Genomic DNA, 16,749 nt, shown 5'->3' on the forward strand with positions numbered 1-16,749 from the left:
AGTTGCCAAGAGCAGACCATGGTAAGATTGGGATAAAAGCAGAGTATTTCAACTGTCTGTCACCTATAACTGATATCTGAGTTATGTATATATTCAACATGAGTTGGGTCATTTGTACTAAAATGATCACGTGATGTTGTGGATATGCTGCAAGTCCAAAAAAAAATTTAGAGAGCAAATTTGGCTGAAATGTATTACCAGAATTTCATGGATATATCAGTGTGCACATAGCAGGCACAACCATGCACACAGCAATTATCAGCCTAAGGGCACATTTTGTGTATGTTGTGTTTGTTCTTTCCATCGGCGTTCAGTATGTGGGATGCAATTTGGCAGTTTTTCAGGGCCCATATCAGTGATCAGTCTGGGCACTCCTGGCACTTAAAGGCTTCAGGTGGAGAGCTATGCATCATTGCACAAACTTACCAGCTGGAGACTGCACCTTCTTCGCACAATGGCTTGCCAAGTGAGGCTTTCTCCCATCCCATACACGAGTGAAGGTAGCCTAGTTTAGCGACACTAAAGAAACAAGACTGTAAAAGTGTTTTAATCAACACAAACTAACCTCCAGTGATTAGTAGCAACTTCCAGTCATGTTGTTTATTAAGCAGGAGTAGCAACCACTCGTCTTCCAATCAAAAGAGTCGCTGTTGCCCACTTTCAAACACAAATGTGACCGGATCTGCGAAAACCCAACACAATAGCGCAAGCCTAAATTTCCAGTATAAAGCATTGAAAACATTGCGTGAAATATTTGCGTATTATTGAAAAATTCCGTAAATTTTTTGAACGCCTCTTTTAGTGAAGGAAGGGACTAACAATAAATACCTGGATATCATCTTATTTGACTACTAGTGAAGAGTTGGAAAATCTTAGTTTTGTTGGAGTAGACCCAAGGATATGAAAGTCACATCAGAGCGATAGTACACGATCAATTTTTCTTCACAAATTTTGCCTTTATATGCAGTGACAAAAGTTGATAGAAGGACAAACACACCCAGTAAACGATTCCCCTATCCATAGCGAACACAATGGTGAAAAGTTCAGCCCACTACGTCAATCCATTCGTAAGTTACAACTGTTTTAGTAAGAGCCTGTAATTTATTTTCCCTATACTTGCGGTACAAATCGATTTTTCTGTTGTTGCTACTTTGTAGGGCTGTAACTCCAAAAGTTATTGGCACATGAGGTGGAAACTTTGCCAGAAGGTACGCTTGGCTAAGTAGATCACAAATATTTAATAAGCAGGAATTCAAAAAATGCACTATTGTGTCGGGTTTTTGCAGATCTGATCACAAATAAACAGTAGTTCGCCTGAAATCGCCTAGTAGTGGGAGTCACATGCTAACTGTTTTGATCGACGTTAAATAGAATCATCGTACGTTTCTATCACCTCCACCAGAACACCCGCCCATTATACGATTGTCTCTTCATACAACATGGTTTCTATTCCCGGTGAGTGTGAAGCCTTAGTCCTTGTAGTTTTCTCAATCATTATTTATTATTTATTTATTTCATTCATTATTAATGAAGTAATTTTAACCGCATTTCGTATTATCTTTAGTACTTGGTTCTATAATTTACTAGGACCAGGTCACACATACAACCAAGTACATACATCAACGTTGCAACCTACCCATTGGGCAAGTATAAACAGTGCCATAGTCAGCACTCAGAGCAGTGTGTGTGCCAGTGGAAATGATACATATGCATATATACACAGACAAGGGAGTTTAACTGGCATCAGAAAACAACACAACCTACACACAAAAAGTAAAGTTAGCTATATTGGAAGTATATATTGTAGGTGTGACGTGTCTCTGAAGATTAGTCTCTGCATGTCTTAACTAGAGGCCACTGGTGATGTGCCAGTATATCGGCGGTGTGGCAATGGCACTAGTTGTCATAGTGATCACAGTCTGTAATATTATGCATACAGCCATACACGACATACAGAAGATAGTTACACATTGTTCTATATGCAGCAATGCATCTTCTTGTTTATTACAGACTCACAGTAGAGTAGTAGTTAAGCAGGGTGGAAAATAAATCTAGCCGATAGCAAGCCAAGTAAGGATGAAGAAATACAATACAAGTATTACATTGAAACACTCATTACCTTGTTGTTCAGGAGTGCATCAGCTGGTTGTTTACGGAGCGCATAAACTGGTATCCCAGCTGCCGGGTTGTTCACTGACGCCTGGAGCGCATATCCTGCATACAAAATATACAGTTACAAAGGTTGAAACATACTTGTAATCTTGTTGTTTACGTGTAAAGTGGCCTCTGGCTCTCCTGCAATCACTCTGCAGACTCTTCTCCTTCGCACAATCTGTAGTTAAGCAAGGGTGTGGTGCTGGGAATTATACAGAATTACACGTATGGTCAAGTCATCAGCACGAACAGGCATACCTATTATACGGTTGTGCCTTCATTCACAGGCCCCACTTAGTTCATGTCTCTAGGCCTCATAGTTTTCTCAGACATTATTTATTTATTTATTCATTCATTATTTATGACGTAATTTTAACTGCATTTCGTATTATCTTTAGTACTTGGTTGTATAATTACTAGGCCCGGAGCACATACGTACAAGTACAATCACCAATAGGGTAACCTACCAATATGACAGTGCATAACCAGTACAGTGTGTGTGTGTGTGTGTTGGCACACATAAATGCAATTATAATAAGATGTTTACGCTTTATTGGGGAATCAAGACAATAGTCACGTGCACTCTAATATAATTGTATACATATATAGCAAGCCCTAGAATTCATACTGACCAACATATGCTTAATTAAGTCTAGGATATTAATTATGTACATATCTGTACACAATTTGTGTCCTCCTCATGTGATACCAGTTGTTTAAATGAGAATGGATCGGGGTGATGGATTAGTAGTAGACATGCAGATGGTTGCTTGTTGTCGCTAATCTTCTCCCGGACTTTGGAATCATGGGTGTGGTACTGGGCATTATATAGAATTACACTTTTGTTCAAGTCATCAGCACAAACAGGCGTAATTATTATACATGTCAGTAAATCAACGGTGTGGCATTGGCACTGGTTGGCATAGTGATCACAGTCTATAATATTATGCGTGCACAACATACAGTAGATAGTTACACATTGTTGTATATACGTACAGCAATGCATCTTTGCAGATTATTGGCAACAGACTATCAAACAGTACTGTTTAAGTAGGGCTTCCTCAAAAAATGATGCTCGCCGCCTAAAATTCCACCTTTAAAAATTATCCTAGAGACATCTTACGCCACGAAAATCACCTTTATGGAATAATATTAGTCCATCTAACATGAAATACAGCATTAAAAAACAAGAAAACACTTACCGGTGACCGGATAGAGAATTGCATTAAAACAGTGACTGGATAAAGAATTTTTTTTAAAAACTCCAAAAGTTGAAATTCGTCTCACTCATCACTTACTCACTCACTCACTCACTGACTACAGTTGCAAGCCTAGAGCCCAAACGAAACAACACATGGTCACCATTTTACGCTACAACAACAAACTCACCGGTGGGATGTGTCTTTTGAGGTTCTGATGAGTGTACGCCCTGTGTGCCTTGTCTTTTTTTTAATCTTCAATCAGGTTGGTTGTTTTCTTCTTCAAGCATTGAAACCATATCGAGGTGTTAATTTTTCGTATCAACACTTTTCTGTAGACACCACAAAATTATTTCAGAAAGCACTTATGCTGTTGAAAGAGTGGGGTGCTTATAATTTCAAATATTGCACATTAAATCTATGGTGAAACATTAAGGCTGCTGAGTTGTCACTTAGACTTTTGCCAACACCTGGACTGCAATTGACGAAGAGATTTGTTACTTAATAGACGGACTGATACTCGACGGCTTGTTCCTCTTAACAAACTGACTCAGCCGGACGGCGAGATCAGCCAGTGATTGGATAGTACTCGAGTGGAAATTGTATTCATCCTGTTAGTCAAGGCTAAGCTCCCAGACAACTGAAAAGGCCTGTTCGTTCAAACCACTTCCGGCCCGGTGTGAATAGAACGTGGACCATCATACTTAGACGGGTCATAGATCTGAGCACCACTGCTACTGCTATCAAAGGTAAGCTATTCACGCTACTATGGGCTTATGTGCTTCCAATTTTGGCACAGTACGTACTTTAATTAGCTGTCCAGGAACTTAATAGCTAGTTCACAAGTTACATTGTAACTAGCTGTGCTACAACAAAAAACTAAACAAACTAGTATTTTTAAAAATTGTTAATTTCAAATGAAGTAGGGTTCTTTGCAATAAACAGTAGTGAAACAAGAGATGAATGATGGTATTATAGCATAGCTTGATGAGAAAGTCCCTACTTTGGAACATTAACTATAACTTTGCTCAATGCCAAAAGTAGGGACTTTCCCTCCAAGCTATGCTGTAATATCATCATTCATCTCTTGTTTTGCTACTTTTTATTGCATAGATCCCTATTTCATTCTTTAAAGTTAACAAATACTAGTATATTAGTAGCTAAAGGTGGAAAAAATTCCAACAAGCAAGCCAGGTGAAGAATGAAGATGTACAATAAAAGTAAAACATTGAAACATACTCTTTACCTTGTTGTTCACAAGTGAATCAGCTGGTTGTTCATCAGCGCATCAGCTGGTTATTCACTGACGCCTGGAGCGCCTATGCTGGACTAGTTACAAACATTAAAACATACATGTTATCTTGTTGTTTACGTGTAAAGTAGCCTCTGGCTTTCTTGCAATCACTCACAGACGTTTACTAATCTTCTCCTTTGTGAATTCTGAAATTAAAGCATGGGTTTGGTCATAGATAATGTATGTCACATGGATTGGAAACGCCTGTATTATTTACATAGTGACGTCATGGGCTATCCTCGTTTCGCTGCGCGTAAACTTTATGGCCTCGACAGGTGGAAGATTTTGCTGTACTTGTAACCAGATAATTAGTGTTTGTTTACAGCTGGGTTAGTTACCACCTACACTATATGGAGGCTGGACACGCTGGAGAGCAGTAAACAATAGCGTAAGAAAATTCAGGTTCAAAGGTGAAATATGGTGTTTCAAAACGGTTGTGCAAATTTCCTGAAGAAACAGCAAGTGTAGCATTGTTTCTTTGTGCTGTTTACACTACTTGTAGCAGGTAAAGTGTAATAGGCTAGCTAGATATTCACTGCTTCGCTGTATATTTCCACTGCTTCGATAAAACTTCAGAAAACAGGCACTACTTTGTGCTATTGCTTAGCTCAAGCTGAGCAGTACTGTAGCTTAAAATTTATTTCAATGTATCACACATTTCTTTGGTTGTGTAAATGCGGTGACGAGAAGTTGGCTAATAGTACCGCTGTTGAATTGTTAGCTAGTGTGTACCTGCCATTGTCACCTGTCGCAAACAATATTTCTCCCAGTACTCACAGACACGCTGTGTTCTTGTTCAGTACACAACGCAACACTATAAACAATGTAAAAGGAATGTCCATGCCTTCGAACTGGCCTTCAAACAAGCAAGAGAAAGCCAAACAACCACTCAACAAATTTCCCAATGTATTGGCGCACCGTAACTAGGATAGGAAAATAATTTAACGGGCGTTTCCAATCCATTAGGAACGTATACATTATCTATGGTTTAGTACTGAACGTTATATAGAATTACACGTATGTTAAAGTCATCAACACGAACAGGTATAATTATTGTACGTTTGTGCCTTTGTTCACAGGCGAATTTATCCCTTGTTACTTTATGTTTCTAGGCCTCGTAGTTTTCTCAAACATTTTTGATTTACTAGTTGTACCCATGCAAAATGTGCGTAATACTAAGGCAATTGTTATGTGCTATTGTGTGAATATACTTAAGTTTGAACAATACTAGTGATTAAGGAGTAATCACATCAATACATACCAACAAAGACTTGATTACACATAGCTAATGATGTAAGCGCATAATTTTTCAATGGTATGTGGTGCTAACATCTAGCTATAATGTTAGTGACCTTGCATCAACATAAAGAGTGACTAATGTCATAATTTTTATAATGTAGGTTGGCCTTGTGCACTGGAATTTCTGTGCATCTGTGCAGTACTCATGCAGATTGTTTATCAAGATGCATCTGTCCAGTTACAGGCTCTACACATGCAAAGATCTGCACAGTCCTCATGAAGGTGGCGTATCAAGATGTGTCCCATTACAACCATGCACATATACAAAAGAGATTAGTTTTGAGCGGCATACAAAGGCCACAGTAGGGATGTACTCTACTTCATTTGGATGATGATTTCATAAAGTGTCTGAGTGTGGTATGAGGATCAGTTTACCAATAGTTGGTGCGTCACCACAATGAGCTATAGTCTAATTCAACTTGCATTTGTCACATGCAGTTAGTTAGATTGTGTTGTCTATTAGAGTAACTGAATTGGAATTCCGTTTCTACATCCTAGTCATGATATTGTTGTGTTGCTTACTTATTGCATGACAAAGTGTGTATGACAAAGTATTGAGTATGGATATTCAAGTTAATCGGCTGTACTGAGCAAAAAGGTCAACACCAGCATGTGTATTTGGATAGAGAAGAGCTGTTTTTAGGTGCTTTCAGAATTAAGGTATCAGCATAGCCCAGGTAAATCCTTCATACGAAGAGTGGTTGCTCAAGTAGAAGTCGTAATAGGGTAGGTATCGCAATGTATGTTTTATTAGGGCAGTTAAACAAATAGAGCTCCTGGAAGCTTCAGCTATCCCTGTAGAGTTAACCAAGGAGTAAAATGTGTCTCCCTACACATCGAAGACTTCAATAGTAACTTCATGATCTTGTCCACGATTCATCGCCTGGCAAGGTATATATATGTTCTAGAGTAGTTGAACGTAATCTTCTGTTCTTCCTCGCTCACAATGTTGTCATCCTGCAGGGTGCAGAATGTGTCTTTTAGGCGAGTCTTCCTTGTGTAGTCTGTAAGGCAGCCTGATTGGAGTGATCATTGCTCTTTAACTTGCCACACCCACTATGGAACTCTCCTTTTTTGACTGCTTCCTTCTCCCTTTCAGTGGTGTTGTTGAGCATATCAGCTGTGCTGTCTGCTCAGTAATAATGATAATGATAATATACATTTAGGCAATAATTTACAATTATGTTGATTGATCATCAAAATAAATAAGTTACACAGGTTGAACTGTACGCGGCTGAATACTCTACATGGAAATGTGTATGCAGCTGAAAGTTCTACAGGGAGCCTCATAATGTAACTAACTGGTTTGTAGTTGAACTCACCACAGGGTGGCTTATTTCTAGCTGAAACACTCTACAAAATATAGCTGAATTCTCTCTGATCTCTCTGCAGGGTGACTTGTTTCCAGCTGATCTCTCTACAGGGTGACTTATTTCTAGCTACACTCTCTACAGAGTGACTTGGAATGTAATTTAACTCCCTACTGGGTGACTTCATCAAGCTAATCTCTCTACAGGGTGATTTGTTTCTGGTTGATCTCTCTACACGGTGATTTGTTTCTAGCTGATCTCTCTACAGGGTGACTTGAAAAATAGTTTGAATTCTTTGCAAGGTAATGCAGAGTAACTTGCCTTACTGATTTATCTACAGGGGATTTGTTTATAACTGGATACTGTAGAGGGTAATTTATTTCTAGCTGATCCTTCTACTGAGAGATTTGTTCATAGCTGGACTCTCCATGGGGTGACTTGAAAAGTAGTTGGGTTCTTACAGGGGGACTTAATCTTGCTGATCTCTCTACAGGGTGCCTTGTTTCCAGCTGATCTCTCTATAGAGTGATTCTTTTCTAGCTGATGTCTCTACAGCATGATTTGTTTGTAACTGATCTGACTTATTTCTAGCTGAACTCCCAGAGAACAGCCTATGAAATTGCCATGTAGTTTTCATGGACACTACCTGTGAAAATATGACAATTCATGGATACTGCCTATGAAAATTTAACAATATTATTCATGGCCTCTGCAACAATGAAATTTTATTCTGCCATGAAATAATTTGTCAGTGCAATGAAATTACCATGAAATCTCCACTTTTCATGAGTATTTCAAGGCATGGATATTACCATGACATATCCACGAAATGACTTTCATGGCAATTATTTTACTATTCATGGATAATCCATAGGTGTTTCATGGCACTGTTCTCTGGTAGTGCTACACGGTGACTTCATTCTATCTGATGTCTCTACAGAGTGACATGTTTCTAACTGATCTTTCAACAGAGTGATTTGTTTCAAGCTGATACTTTCTACCAGGTGATATGTTTCTAGCTGATGTCTCTACAAGGTGACTAGTTTCTAACTGATCCTTCTACTTTCTATCTGATCTTTCTACATGTAATTTTTTTTCTAGCTGATTTATCTACAGGGTGACTTCTTACTGGCTGAACTCTACAGGGTGATTTGTTTTGAGCTGATCTCTCTACAGGATGATTTGAAATGTAGTTGAATCCTTTGCAAGATAACTTACTTATAGCTGATCTCTCTACTGAGAGAGTTTGCTTGCAGCTGAACTCTACACAGGGTTACTTCTTTCTAGCATGAAATGTAGTAGAATTCTCTCTAGGTGATTTGTTTTTAGCTGATCTCTCTATGGGTGACCTGTTTCCAGCTGAACTGTCTACAGGGTAACTTGTTTCTAGCTAATCTCTCTACAGGGTGACTTGTTTCTAGCTGATCTCTCTACAGGGCGATCTGTTTCTAGCTGATCTCTCTACAGGGTGATTTGTTTCTAGCTGATCTCTACTGGGTGAATTGTTTCTCTCTACAAGGTGATTTGTTTCCAACTGAACTCTCTACAGGATGATTGTGTAGCTGATCTTTCTACAGGGTGACTTGTTTCTAGCTACAAGGTAACTTGTTGCCATCTGAACTCTCAACAGGGTGACTTGAAATATAGTTGAACTCTCTTTAGGGTGACTGGTTTCCAGCTGAATATTCTGCAGGGTGATTTGAAATGTGGTTTAACACTTTGCAGGGTGACTTGTTGACTTGTTTATTATTATTTGTATTAGTACTTTACAGTGACAAGCACTGAAGGTCTGACCGCAACATGTGCTGCAGCCTTAGGATTACCTAGCCTAATTTCAAGGACTTAGACCTAATGACTTGACCTAGTGACTTGAATTAGTGACTGATAAGGTGTAACAGAAAAGGGGACAAAGTAAGGAAAAAAATCCCTCCAACCCCAGGATTCGAACTGCAGGTCTTCTAGCTGATCTCTCTACAGGTTGACCTTTTTTTAGTTAAGCTCCATACACAGTGGCTTATAACAGTGTTAAGTTCTCTACAATACATAGATAAATGCTTTAATAGAGTTTAATCTTTTTAGCTGACTGCTCTGTTAGGGTGACTGCTCTATTAGAGTGTCTCGATCATGCACTTGTTACACCTAGTTGACTTTTGTAGTGTAACTCAGTAGTTTTTTAATCTGATTCCTTGTAAACTACTGAAAGATCATTCTAAAATAATTATTTTACCTCTCTACCTATATTCAATTGATTCCATCAGCTATTTGCCTGGTAGGGGTGGTAAGTAATGCTAAAAACTCGTTCATTCGATTTTTACACATGGTTGGCGTTTTTGTTATAAATCCGTAACTGCTAGTGTGATTTCTTTCAAACCAAAAAAGGTTTGCACTACGATAGTTACTCCATGTACAGACCGATTTTCAAGTTATTCTGTCAAGAGGTTTATCCTGGAGGCGTGACAACAAATCACATTAGTATTTTTGAAAAGCCACACATAACTCTTGTTCTTTGTCTGATCTCTACCAAAATTGGACTGTAAATGTACAGTATTACGCTCTTACTGCCCTCCAAATTTTAAGTTAATTGACCACACCACAGGTGAGTTATTATGATTTTTCTAAAGTGTGTGAGACAAAGAAGAAGGAAAAGATTAAGAAGAAAAACATGAAGAAAATAATAAGACAAACTTTGAAGGTGTGTATCTCAGTGATGGATGGGCGGATTCACCTCAAATTTGGAATGGGGAAGTGCCTTACCCCAAGGGAGTTTCCACAGCAATAATGGTTACTAGCCATTATCGAGCTATGGATGCATGATAATGGCGTTTTCTTGGTTCCTGTAAAATACACACTTGTCTGTTGCGTGCCCTCACTGGCTGTACTTGGCCGCTATCGTGTGTCTTGATTTTCTGAAATTGTTGCTGATGGCAGTGAAGACCTGCCCACATCTACTAGTGAAGTAGATAGGTACGTAAGTGTGATTTCAAAACAGGTGATCCTTTATTATGTGGTGGTCACAGCATTGTCAAGAATTTCCAATTCTTTCAAAACTAGCCCGACGATTCCTGTCTACGCCTGCCACTTCAGTGCCATCCAAGCGACTGTTCTCTGCTGCAGGAGACCTACACAATGAAAACGAAACAGGATCATACCAGAATTATCAGAGGAGCTATTGTTGATACAAAACAACTTTGTTCTAGTTGGTAGTGCTTACAAGTAACTTACCCTGTAGTTTACATTTTGTAAAGAATTATCAGTGATTCAGTCTAATAATACCTTTGTACCACAGTAACAGTAACAATACATATTGTTTGTGAGATTGTGATATTTATCAAAAGTTATTAGTGCTTTTTTTATGATTTATGTATCATATCGGATCGGCTAGTGATATCAGCATCAATGCATTCTTAAATATCGGATATCGGCTAAACTTCCATATCAGTGCAACACTATTTTATTATAAATGGTCTTGTAGTTATAGCGCTTGACAGTTGGAACAGATTTGTACAGCAACAATATGGGAAATAAATTACAGGGACTTAGCCATAACTTACGATTAAAACAAGCTACGAAGGTAGGACTTGGCTCAATTGTGCACCATGAACTGGCAAATCAAGTAAGGTATAGTGCTTTCCCTGTACTCCTTCATGTTGACAAGGAAGAAGGCAGTTCCAACTAAGAAATGACGACGGTGGACATCATTTTTACTACATTGTAAACAAACGCCCATAACTCACATATCCTTTGCTGTGCGAACACAAAACAAAGATTTTCTTACTCTCCATAAACCGGCACATCCAATGATGTATAGGTTTTATTAATTTGAACCTGATTTCAGTGCATACAAATGAGATTAAAGCATGCATAAATTTTTCATGTAGCACTTGTATTTTTACCCAGTGTATTTCAATACAGTTTTATGACAAACTATAATTTAGTAAAAACGTCTGGTTTTCGCTCAGCGGGTCAACTGGACATTTGTATGAATGGCAACCATAATGAAATTTGGTCGCCCATAAGGTCTTAGCCATCAAAGGAACCTAAGGGATATAGATTACCTATTTGGTTTATGGTTTTGACTGCTAATCATATATGTCCTTTGATTTCTAGGAGATCTACATTCTTACAACCCAGGAGGGTAGGTAAAATAATAACAGTGGTCAATCTCACCATTGATGTTGATCCCAATGAATATATTAGCTAACCAAGAAATGATTGCTCCCTGAATAGCAATAGCTATATTGTTATCGCTTTGTGCGTGCAAACCAGAACAACACCTTGGTATAGGTTATTGCACAAATCCCGTTATCTTTGCTATTTTAGATACCTTCAGAATGGCACAATAATCACCGAGGGTAAAGCCCGAAGTAATTATGTGCCATTCCGAAGGTCTCTAAAATATTGAAGATACTGTGGATTTGGGCAATAACCAATTTAGACTATGGTTAGTACAGCTCTGGTCACTGCTAATAATGGTGGCTTCCTGAACGAATTAGTGCTAAAATAACTCACTGGTAGGCTTCCTAGATGAATACAATCATCTTTATTATCCAACGATGTTTTCTTTACACTCTAGCGATGATTTCTGATAGCTGTTGTGACTGGAATCCAGCAAAACACGTGACGCACATGGCAAAAAAAAAGTCACAGGTATCTAACCAGTTTAGATACCTACCCTAGGGTATCTATTGGATTTTAAATACCTCATTAACGACTAAACTTCAAAGCATACTATGCATGCCATAGTCTAAATGAAGTAACTAGTTATTAGACATTAATTAATGAGTTGATAATCGCCAATACTTTTGATTAACTACTGACATTACCAGCCAGTGCATTAACTTCCTTAGTGCTGCATATAGATGCCTTTGTTCTTTTCACACACTATGCTACAAAACTACTATTTCCACCCTTATCTACAAATCAGATAGAAGCCTCCTACGTATTATAATTATCACAATTAGCCCCGATGCAAGAGATGTACAGCCAGATGTGTGTTAAGCAATGCATTTTCAGTAGCAAAGTCCTCTATCTACTTCAACTATATATCCATTCTAGTAACTAATCTACATAATCATCACACATGCACGCATTATGGTACAAAACAGCTATATCAGGCCTGTAAAGTTTGAAAATTCAGAATTATAACTATTGTTTGTTTGAAATATTAAATGTTTAAATTTTCCTCATACAACTGCGTAGTTTACAGCCATATGTGTGGTTTACCTAAATATTTCCAGCAACCTATTCTTATCTATTTCAATTGTCCATTCTAGTTTGTTTTTAATGTGACTTTTAAAAAAGTTGACTCGATTAATTATAACAAGGAATCAGTTTAGAGAACCTGGTTTAATCATGTACCACGGTAGTGGTACATAATAGGGATCAGGCAGAAATTTTTCAAAACACTCTAATAGAACGCACGCCAAAAGCAGCCTTCCGGGCTTTAGATTTTATTTCTAAAACATTCTAGACCTTTCTTTTGTGTTTACAACACTAGCCAACAAGTATTAAAAGTAAGGGAAATGGTTTTAGGTGTTTTTTAAAATTTTGAAAATGGTTAGATTCTCCATCTTCTTCTTTCTTTCTTCTTTCTTTCTTGTTTCGCGCGCCTACAGCTCGTAGGAAGTAGATATCAGCCCTAAAAACGTATGGCGTATTTAAAAAACATTCGTACCCAGGTCTGTGTGGTATTAAAATCTTCCCTCTCTAATGCGATTGCGAGATATAGAGCAAGAATCACTCTTCGAGACGCCATTCGATCAAGAAGCCATACAGATGATAATATAGAATTGTTTAAAATTCCATTACTTTAGCTCACAGGACTAAAATGCATCAAGTTGTATCACACTAAACATTAAACATAACTATTGTTCACTGAAACTCGGGTTTTAGACTTCCTTCATTACGAGACAGTGAAGGGGGTGTGGCCCGCACCTCGTCACTTAAACTATTACTGTACGCCTTTCGTATATACTTTCTATTATATTCTTCAGCTGTTTACCAGCTAAGAGTCGACATAACAAGGCTTGTAAGCTATTGGAACACACTGGTAAATTTCGAATTGAAAAGGGGTGTGTCCCTTCCGTACGCGATTGAAAAATAAAAAGCGGGATACTCCGTATACTCAGCACTTTAATTGGAGTAGACCACGTTTTGTCAAGCGTGTGTTTTACTCGTGTTGAGATTTCGCACCGCTTCGTTGCAGTAAACGGTCACACTAGTGGATTTATCTACTCGTCAAAGGAAAGTGGTATTGTTTACTGTATTGTTAACTGTATTGTTAACTAATTGTTTATTAAACTTATTTATGTAATTGTTTATTGCCAGTTGATATTACAATGGGTTTCTTTATTAAACAATCATGTACTGTTGAACGTATATTTAAGAAGTAGTCCATGTGCATGGACATGAAAAAAATCATGAAACTAGTGGGGCAAAAAAATTATTAATTTTCAACAAGTAGAATAGGGATCAAAGATTTGATTTTGAAAAAAACTGCGTAAACAAGAAGTAATAGGGATGATAATCCACAAAATTCTATGCATCATCAGTTCAAAGCAAGTTATTTGAATAGTGTACACTCAATTTGCGATTCCTATTTCAACTTGTGGTTAAATTTTGTTAAAATGTTGAAATAGGAATCGCAAATTGAGTGTACACTATTCAAATAACTTGCTTTGAACTGATGATGCATAGAATTTTGTGGATTATCATCCCTATTACTTCTTGTTTACGCAGTTTTTTTCAAAATCAAATCTTTGATCCCTATTCTACTTGTTGAAAATTAATAATTTTTTGCCCCACTAGTAATAAACAGGGAACATGGTTTAGATGTACTGTAAAGTTGTAGGTATGACTTGGAAACAATGTGTTTGGCTTTGACACAATCACATGCAATGTCACTATTAACACATGCTGTGCATTGTAAACTGCCTCTTTTATTTGCTATACTGTGTCATTCAATAAATATTTATTGTGTGTAAACTAGGCAGTTCATGCGTACCGGCAAGCACTCAATTTTCTACCTGGCTTCACTCGTTCACGATACAACTTGGGTATCAGTTGCATTAATCTCAAGGCATACAGGTAAGGCGTTTGACTCCCATTTCCTGATTTTACTAGTGTATTATTAGGGAAGCAGTGGAACATTTTCTTACTGCATTAGATCAACAAAGAAAAGGAAAAGGACCTAATGGACATGGGAAAATGTCAGACAATATATGGTCAACTTTGAGACTGGCAGTAACGTTGTTAGGAAATCATGACATTACCAAATTTGTGGATGCTAAGGATTTAGATCCACTGCTTAGACAGTTTGGAATTTAGTACTGTATCATATTATTAATACTCTATCAATTGTCATTAATGTAGAGTGTGTTGATTTCTGTTTGTTAAGTACATGTTTATGTTATGCTATTACAGTACATCACTTAGTCTGACTGTTTGCTGTTATGCATAACATTTAAATGAAGGTTGGAAGTTAGTTGTTTACTAAAAAGTGAAATGTGTACTGTTTAAACACTGATGTACCAGTTTGCATGGGCAGTTAAAAGGAACTGCCAGTGCCTAAATTTGCATATGGACCGCAGCAGATACAGTGTACCTTATAATTCACTGTTTGTGATTTTGACTGCACAAGGTTACCGCAATATGTGTTATAAGTTACTACAAAGTTGGAAAGAATCATACTTGTACACCATATGTAAGGTATCCCATGGATCATTCAATCTGTATACTACAAGAGCATACATGCATTATGTTGCTCCAGTAGGTAATTTTTTAAACACTTCTAGACACTGAACAAGTCTGGTTTTTGCTGTGGTGCATCAACATAATATTAGAGTAAACTTATTGAGACTTGTAGCTTTATATAGGGTGAACACAGCAACAACTGTATGCTCTATTAGAGATTACATGTATTAGAGTTAAAATCTTTTAAATACTTCCAGATAGTGAACAATTCTGATTTTTCTTGTAAATACATCAATATAATTATAGAACAAAGTAATCCATGAATTTTAGAAAGCTACCTACAGTGATGCGTTGTATGCTCTATTTAAGGTTACGTGTATTAGAGTTAGATTTTTAAAAACACTTCCAGATAGTGAACAACTCTGATTTTTCTTGTAACTGCATCAACATAATTGTAGAACAAAGTAATCCAGGAATGAAATCAAAGTTGTTCTCCCTTTAGAAAGCTACTTACGATCATGCACTGTATGCTCCATTAGCCCGTTAAGGACTGCTGCTGTAATAATTATTACATCCAAATATAAGTTTACGCGAAAGCCCAGTGCTGTAATATTACGTCCAAGTGTATAGAATGTAAACAAAAGGCTGTAACTCAACAGTAATTAAATCTATGAGCCTGAAATAAAGGCCATTATATTCGCCATTATTAGTATGCGATTCTTTTGATATACAATGCCAATATAATTGCATGAAACTACACTAGAAAGAACTAGCTTTCTAATTTTAAGTATATTATATTTACACAACAATGAAGCTACACCCTGTACTGGTACAAACCCGTCCATAACTTTCACTGTATTGGTCTATTAAGTAATAATACTATCTATGACAGAGCAGTCCTTCGTCTCTTAGTGCACCAAATTTTAATTATCTCACATGAGTGAACGTCTTGTTATGAGGAAAATCGCAATGCCTATTGTGTGCCAATTATTAGCATAGGGTACCTATTACAAGGGGGTGACATACAGGCACTCACTGTAGGTAGATCTGTAACTGTGGTTAAAAAAGTCAAAGGTCAAGGCCACCAAAATCGTGCCAATTCAACAATCAAGGATAAAAGCTTCCAACCCACAGTCGAAAAGTGCTGAAATATTGTCGCTAAGTCACCAGTCAAAGGTCAAAAAGGCTTTTAGTCACAGGTCAAAGCAAAATTTCGGCCAGTCAAGACTTTGACCGGGGTCAGATATCTACCTACAGCACGTATACGTATCTATGTGAAACCCCCTTGTATTATTGGCAACTGTACTTCCCTGTTTGACCATTTATCGGCACAATGACTATGCAATTTTGTGTGTAACTCCATGATGGCTCGTTGGTGCTTTGTAAAATTTTTATGGGAGGTGCAGTCCTTGGATAACTCCATTTCACAGAAGTTTTACGAAGATGAGGCCAACCGTTCGTAGAGTTCGCAATCCAAAAAATCAACTTTTACAAATTGATCCCCCTACTATTGCGGGATGTTCATTATAGTATCCCATTACTAGATCCACCATGAAACTGGAGGCACGATTGTTGTCTTCTCAGAAATATCGATTTTAGTATTTCGTGAGATGCAAAAATTATTTTTAACATTTCGTGCTCCACACAAACAGCAAGATAAAACCTGCTACTTAGCCAGATATTATCCAGAGTTATTGTAGTTAAAAAGTACAGTACGCACAGAAATAAGCAAATGATTCACTGGGTTCCCAGCACAGGGTACGTTGCTTTCTTTCGAAAAGCAGAAAATGAAACACAAATT

General features: G+C 37.6%; 1 protein-coding gene across 2 annotated transcripts in view; it reads left to right on the top strand.

The window, feature by feature from the left end:
• LOC136265130 (peroxisomal targeting signal 1 receptor-like) overlaps positions 1-14,680 on the top strand; it is a 186,975-nt gene extending 172,295 nt beyond the window's left edge. For both annotated transcript variants that reach the window (XM_066059924.1, XM_066059925.1), the window contains 2 exons: positions 14,245-14,342; positions 14,390-14,680. In XM_066059924.1, the coding sequence (XP_065915996.1) occupies positions 14,245-14,342; positions 14,390-14,582 (291 nt within the window). In that variant the 3' untranslated portion in view covers positions 14,583-14,680. The remainder of the gene's footprint in view (positions 1-14,244; positions 14,343-14,389) is intronic.
• Positions 14,681-16,749: the final 2,069 nt, after the last annotated feature.

This window comes from Dysidea avara, chromosome 8, assembly GCF_963678975.1.
Source record: "Dysidea avara chromosome 8, odDysAvar1.4, whole genome shotgun sequence".
In the NCBI taxonomy this organism is placed as follows: Eukaryota; Metazoa; Porifera; class Demospongiae; order Dictyoceratida; family Dysideidae; genus Dysidea; species Dysidea avara.